At 45.9% G+C, this 7,669-nt stretch overlaps 1 protein-coding gene across 1 annotated transcript in view; it reads left to right on the top strand.

The window, feature by feature from the left end:
- Positions 1–725: 725 nt before the first annotated feature.
- Positions 726–7,669, top strand: part of LOC107295727 (neurotensin receptor type 1-like) — a gene marked incomplete at its 3' end in the record, with an annotated part of 157,705 nt that continues 150,761 nt past the window's right edge. The window contains exon 1 of the mRNA XM_015825049.1: positions 726–1,457. Within this exon, the coding sequence (XP_015680535.1) occupies positions 762–1,457 (696 nt within the window). The remainder of the gene's footprint in view (positions 1,458–7,669) is intronic.

Consider the following 7,669-nt stretch of genomic DNA (forward strand, 5'->3'; position numbering starts at 1 on the left):
TATGCTTTCCATCTCACCACTGAATGACTCTGGTGGCTTACAGCGTCAAAATCTGTAGTATCAAACGATTAGAAAATCAAAACATAAAAAAATAGGTTAAAATGAACACCATTAGAAGAAGGAGGTGGATACAAAAGTCCAAATGCCGAAACCAGGTAGAGGTGGGATGGATAAATAGGGTTAAATAGGGACCATCTTTAAGGAAGAATTATATATGCCCCTTTTTGCAAACTGGATGGGCCTCCTGTATGCTTCTTTGCTCATCCTGGGGAACCAGGAGGGGAGGCGATTGACCTGCTAAAGCACATTATCATCGCAATTCCCATCTGGAGCGAATGGGAATTTGTGGCTTGCACAAAGAGCAAGGAGGGGGGGGGAGAGAGAGAGAGAGAGTCGAGGAAAAGACACAGCCGCTGTTCGCAGCGCGAAGATGCATTTATCCTGAGAAGCGGCTGCTTGCAGCTTTCCGGCCCTGGTCTCAGCACCAGGGCAGCTTAAATCTGTTCCTCCCCTCCTTTGCACAGACACGGAGAGGCTGGTCTGTAGGCTCCTCCTTTCTCTCCTATGAAAAAACGAGTCAAGTTTCCTCTTTGGGTGCATAGTGGGAGGGTGGTGGTGGGGTTTGTTTTTTTTTTGCTTCACTCTGCCAAGCAGGAAGGTGCCAGTTGCGTCTCCCACACCGCCTCCTGCTTGAAAACAAGCTTGGACACCCAAAGGAGCCACAGCACCTCTCCTTGGGTGCAGCCCTGGTGAGCCAAGCCATGCATCTCAACACAACGTCTTCCCTCTACCCGCTGGGATACCTTATGGGTGAGTTCCCTCTGCTGTCCGCTAATTCTGTCCTGCCTGAGGCGGAGAACCTCTCCAACAGCTCAGGACTTGGGTCCAGGCTACACAACGAGGAGGATCTGGATGTGAACACGGACATCTACTCCAAGGTTCTGGTGACCGTCATCTACCTGGTGCTCTTCTTGCTGGGGACCGTCGGCAACTCCATCACCGCGTACACCCTGGTGAGGAAGAAGTCCCTGCAGAATCTCCAGAGCACCGTGCACTATCACCTGGCGAGCTTGGCGTTCTCCGACCTGCTCATCTTCCTCCTCTGCATGCCCATCGAACTCTACAACTTCATCTGGGTCCATCACCCCTGGGCTTTCGGCAACAACGTCTGCAAGTGCTACTACTTCCTGAGGGACGCTTGCACCTACGCGACGGCTCTCAACATCGCCAGCCTCAGCATCGAGAGGTACATGGCCATCTGTCACCCTTTCAAAGCCAAGAGCATCATGTCCAGGAGCCGGACCAAAAAGTTCATCAGTTGCATCTGGGTGGCCTCCTTCTTGCTCGCCATCCCCATGGTCTTAATCATGGGCGAGATCTACAGGATACCCCAGAATCCCAACTCGCTGGTCTGCACCCAGATTGTGGATGATTCCACGCTGAAGATCGCCATCCAGGTGAGTCTCTTTACCTGCTTTCTTTTAGCTTAGGGTGAGTAGCTTGTCGCCGTTGTGCCAGGTTCTAGCTGTATGCAATGCCTACAGTTAATGGCTTTAAAAAGAGAAAGAGAGAAGCAAATACAGGCAGAGCGTGGTTTTTCTATAAATCCATAAGCTCTCCCTTGTCAGGACAGATGGCAGCAGATGCTTAAACACACACAGTGTCCTATGTTGTTTGACAGTTTGGAATTCGTGCGTGCAGCTGGTCCCCGATGACTTGAGCCAGCTCACTAAACTTTGCAAAACAGCCCTCTTCCATTTGTGTCAAGACTGTTTCAGATGGTGCATTCTTTAGGAGAACATGGGGAGGGAGGGAAGAGATGAAAGGGACGTGCGCTGACAACACTTATTTCCAAACGGGTCAGTCCTGCGGGAACAGGAACAATGTGCAAAAGTCTAAGACTGGCATTCAGTGTGTACACGGTTTGTAAAACCAGCCTTGCTGCTTTTGTGTTGTAAGGAATACAGTAGGATGCAAACAGGGCTGAACATGAGTTGTTTTGGTGAAATCAGAATTGGGAGCCGCACAAAATGTGCAACCGCCTTCGTTGTACAAGCCAACCGAATTGCACTGATTTCTCTTGTTTTTGTGTCACTCATTCTGCGAACTTTTGCTTTGCTGTGAACGAAAGAAAGAAAGAAAGAAAGAAAGAAAGAAAGAAAGAAAGAAAGAGGGAGGGAGGGAGGGAGGGAGGGAAAGGAAAGGGAAGGGAAGGGAAGGGAAAGGAGAAAGGAAGGGAGGGAGGAAGGGAGGAAGGGAGGGAGGAAGGGAGGGAGGAAGAAAGAAAGAAAGAAAGAAAGAAAGAGGGGAAGGGAGAAAGGAAGGAAGGAAGGAAGGAAGGAAGAGAGGGAGGGAGGGAGGGGAAGAGAGAAAGGAAGGAAGGAAGAAAAAGAAAGAAAGAAAGAAAGAAAGAAAGAAAGAAAGAAAGAAAGAAAGAAAGAAAGAAAGAAAGAAAGAAAGAAAGAAAGAAAGAAAGAAAGAAAGAAAGAAAGCTGTGATCCACAAGAGTTGACTTCAGCACAAAATAACCAGGAACATTTTTTCCCCTATTCATTAAACCAAATCTATAGTGATGGGATCCAAAAAAATTTCAAAACATTTAGAATCCCATGTCGAAATTGCTTTTTGAAAATAATCCAAAGAGGATGAAGAGATTTTCATTTGCCAGGGCAGTATCGAGAAACATTTTGCTTGATAGCCCTCTTAGCATGTAATTCGTGACATTAAGAAGCAGAAAGTGTCTCCGCCACAAATCCATGGAATAATTTGAAAGAGACATACCCTCCCTTGAAATTTGTTTCAGTAGTCCATTGTGCTAATTCTTCCACATGTTTAAAGAATCCAGTTGAATGCAGTAGAACTTCCGAGAACTCATGCATGGAATTGCATTGTTGATCTCCAGTTTCCCCTTTCTTATTCACAACCCCAAATATAGCATTTTCTGGATGTTGCAAGACCCTCTCGTTTTATTCTCCTCCCTAGAAAACCTGCTAAAATAGAAAACAACGGCTTCAATATGAGTGTGATGGTTTTGAAGTGATGCCAAGCAGTAGATATCTATTTATTTATTGTTAAATATTTATAAATCTCCCCAATCCATAAAGGTTCTGAACAGATACCTCAAAACCAAATAACTCCAAATAACGGAAATAGAAATAACTAACAATACTATCATCAGATAGCCACCCACGCATTCCATGAGTTAAAGCCTTGCTAAAGTAACAGAGTTTGAAGGGTCTGCTGGAGTCAAGTGGGGTTGGGCAGCATGTTCTTCAAGATAAGGACCTCTGTTGAGGAGGTCCATCCTAGGGGAGGGCTCATGGCAGAATAACAGAATAACAGAGTTGGAAGGGACCTTGGAGGTTATCTAGTCCAACCCCCTGCTCAGGAAGGAAACCCTATACCAGTGGTGGCGAACCTATGGCACGTGTGCCAGAGGCGGCACTCAGAGCCCTCTCTGTGGGCACGCGCACCATGCCCCGGAGATGGTAACCGTCCCTCTTCAACCAGCCGTCCGCTAACTCACCGAGGTCCTACGTGGCCAGATGCATCCCAGCACAGCTGGTTTCCCTCCCCCCCTGCCCCATCCCTCCTGGCCTCGCATGCTCTCCTTTTCCCGGGCACGACCTACCACATCGCCTCCTCAGCTGTTGGCCAGCCGTCCAGCTCAGAAGCGGCTTCTCTGAACTGGCGGCGTGCTGCGGAGCCCCATAGTGCGCCGGTCAAGGGGCCAGCAGGCTGTGGCTGCTGACGGACATTGTCGGGCCCCGTGCGCTCACTGGCCTCTGTGTGCGCGGGCCGATGGTGTCAGGCAGCAGCCACCCCGGCCCCTGCCTCTCCTTGCCCTGCAACAATGCCCCCCCCTGCTCTGCCTCGCCTTGCCTCACCTCACTCCACAGGATGAGCCTCCTACCCACTGCCCCACCTGCCAGAGACCCCCTGGATCTCCCCCAACTCTGCCCGGCCCCCACAGGCATCCCTCCCCACGAGCAACATCGAGGTGACCATGCCAACCTTGGCCACACCCACCCAGTCTTCCATGACCACCACAGCCACGCCCACCCAGTGGAGCAGGCCCACCTGGCACTCGGCGATAAATAAGTGGGTTTTGGGTTGCAATTTGGGCACTTGGTCTCTAAAAGGTTCGCCATCACTGCCCTATACCATTTCAGACAAATGGCTGTCCAATCTCTTCTTAAAAACTTCCAGTGTTGGAGCATTCACAACTTCTGGAGGCAGGTTGTTCCACTGATTAATTGTTCTCACGGTTAGGAAGTTTCTCCTTAATTCCAGGTTGCTTCTCTCCTTGATTAGTTTCCATCCATTGTTTCTTGCCCTGCCTTCAGATCCTTTGGAGAATAGCTTGACTCCCTCTTCTTTGGGGCAGCTCCTGAGATAGTGGAACACTGCTATCATGTCACCCCTAGTCCGCCTCTTCATTAAACTAGACATACCTAATTCTTGCAACCTTGTATTAATACTGTAGATTGTGATATATCCTGGTTCTTTATTTCATAGAGCTTTACAGGTGAACATTTTGAAGCTAATGCCTAGTGCAGTCTCCACAAAAACTGCTATCCTGCATAAACGGAATATCGCAACTAATAGACATGTTGTTGCATTTTGCACCAGTGGTAACTTCTCAGCATTCTGCTAAAGTAGCTGCCTTGAGAGCTGGTAGTAAGAGTCCTAATAGGAGACACTCAAAATGTGAGTCACAATTGCAGGAAAGACTGCAGGTTGGTGATGGGTGTCCCAGCTACAGCTTGGCCATCGTTTTCACCTGTTGCTCTGTCAGGAGCTGTGAAACCAGAAGGATCCCCAAATTGCAGCTTTTTTCAGTGGAAATATAACCCTAAAAAGGCTTATTGAAAAGCCACGTTTGTTCCTGACCAGCAGCAACTCTGTCTTGGTATGTTTTAATCTAAACTAACCTCCAAGCATCAGTTTGAGATCTCCACAGCATTGGTTCAAGACCTCCCTCACGTTGCCACGTATATAAGTCAGGGGTCTTCAACCTTGGCCCTTTTATGACTTGTGGACTTCAACTCCCAGGATTCCTCAGCCAGCGTGCCTGGCTGAGGAATTATGGGAGTTGAAGTCCACAAGTCATAAAAGGGCCAAGGTTGAAGACCCCTGATATAAGTGGATATTATTGCAGAAAAAGCTTCCAAATTTTCACTGTTATAATTAGAGGTTCTGATTCCATTTTAGAGGGAGCAGAAGACTGGAAATGCTCCCATGGAAATTTCATTCCATTTACATTTGAATATGCTACTATTTACGTCTGCATTTACAAACTGAAACTTAAATTGTGGAGAAGGTGCTAGCCTAGAAATCAGGAGGCTGTGAGTTCTAGTCTCACCTGAGGCATGAAAGCCGATTGGGAGAGTTTGCGCCAATCACTAAGCGACAGTGAGTTCTATTCCCTCCTTAGTCTGGATGGGTAACATTGGGCCAGTCATCAGGAGACTGTGAGTTCTAGTATTGCCTTCAGTGTGACCACGTGACCACGGGGATGCTGCAATGGCCACGTGAAAAAAACGGTCATAGGTCACTTTTTCCAGTGCCGTTGTAATTTTGAACAGTCACTAAATGAACTGTTGTATGTCGAGGACAACCTGTATTCTACAGTTAGGGGGAAATCGGCACAAAAAATGCACACATATTTATTCAAGAATCAAGCTCACATGAAGTGTTAATACCACTTTACAATGCCTTGGTAAGGCCACACTTGGAATACCGCATCCAGTTTTGGTCACCACGATGTAAAAAAGATGTTGAGACTCTAGAAAGAGTATGGAGAAGAGCAACAAAGATGATCAGGGGACTGGAGGCTAAAACATACAAGGAACGGTTGCTGGAATTGGGTATGTCTAGTTTAACGAAGAGAAGGATGAGGTGGGACATGATAGCAGTGTTCCAATAATCTCAGGGGCTGCCACAAAGAAGAGGGAGTCAAGCTATTCTCCAAAGCGCCTGAAGGCAGGACAAGAAGCAACGGATGGAAACTAATCAAGGAGAGAAGCAACTTAGAACGAAGGAGAAACTTCCTGACAGTGAGAACAATTAACCAGTGGAACAACCTGCCTCCGGAAGCTGTGAATGCTCCAACACTGGAAGTTTTTAAGAAAAGACTGGACAGCCATGTGTCCGAAATGGTATAGGGTTTCCTGCCTGAGCAGGGGGTTGGACTAGATGACCTCCAAGGTCCCTTCCAACTACTACTACTACTACTTCTTCTTCTTGTTGTTGTTGTTGTTGTTGTTGTTATTATTATTATTATTATTATTATTATTATTATTATTATTATTATTAATGTGTACAAAACTGCATCCTATCAGGAAAGCCTGCTTGCAAAAAGAGTCAGTATTCTGCAAAATTAGAAGCAACAGTACGCGTATTTGAACCCAGACAGACAAAATGTAGTCCACACTTCAAAGGAAGATAATTTCAGATATGAGATCTGCAAAAAAAAAAAATTGGATAGTTTTTCCCATCCCTGAGGGAAGGGGGAAAGGGATGAAACTCTGGGATCAATTTTCTACCATCTGGTAAGACAAATTGGCCACCCTAGACGACTGGCAGCGTAATAGCCTTGTTATCCAGGAATATAGAAAGTGACCTTTTATGAAACCAGATTATTGGTTGAAATCATTCAGTACTCAGTTGAAGAAATCAGGAGTTTTTCGCAGCATTTCCAGGGGGAAGGGTCAAAGAATGGATTCAACTTTCCGTAATAGGAAATTTTGTCTTCCTAAATGACGGGGATTAAATCTAGGTGCCCCCTCCCCTTCTAATGAAAGTTGGGGTTAAAGCCCATCCAAGCCGCTTTTCCAATTCCAAGATCATCCATGGTGGATATTATTTTATTTATCCCATTTATAGAGTGTGCATTCAGATGTTTTTGGATGGTGTCTGGATTGGAGACACATACGAATGAAGGCAAATGAATGAGTACCAGGATAATGTGGGTCTTCACGTAATTAATACATGAAGTGTTAATACCACTTTACAAGGCCTTGATAATGCCACACTTGGAATACTGCATCCAGTTTGGTCACCACGATGTAAAAAAGATGCTGAGACTCTAGAAAGAGTACAGAGAAGAGCAACACAGATAATCAGGGGATTGGAGGCTAAAACATATAAGGAACGGTTGCTGGAATTGGGTATGTCTGGTTTAATGAAGAGAAGGACGAGGGGGGACATGATAGCAGTGTTCCAGTATCTCAGGGGCTGCCACAAAGAAGAGGGAGTCAAGCTAGTCTCCAAAGCACCTGAAGGCAGGACAAGAAGCAACAAATGGAAACTAACCAAGGAAAGAAGCAACCTAGAACTAAGGAGAAACTTCCTGACAGTTAGAACAATTAATCAGTGGAACAACCTGCCTCCAGAAGCAATGAATGCTCCAACACTGGAAGTTTTTAAGAAGAGACTGGACAGCCATTTGTCTGAAATGGTATAGGATTTCCTGCCTGAGCAGGGGGTTGGACTAGATGACCTCCAAGGTCCCTTCCAACTTCTTCTTCTTCTTCTTCTTCTTCTTCTTCTTCTTCTTCTTCTTCTTCTTCTTCTTCTTCTTCTTCTTCTTCTTCTTATTATTATTATTATTATTATTATTATTATTATTATTATTATTATTATTATTATTATTATTATTATTATT

The sequence above is a fragment of the Protobothrops mucrosquamatus genome, unplaced genomic scaffold, assembly GCF_001527695.2.
Source record: "Protobothrops mucrosquamatus isolate PMUCROS unplaced genomic scaffold, P.Mucros_1.0 scaffold2463, whole genome shotgun sequence".
Taxonomy (NCBI): Eukaryota; Metazoa; Chordata; class Lepidosauria; order Squamata; family Viperidae; genus Protobothrops; species Protobothrops mucrosquamatus.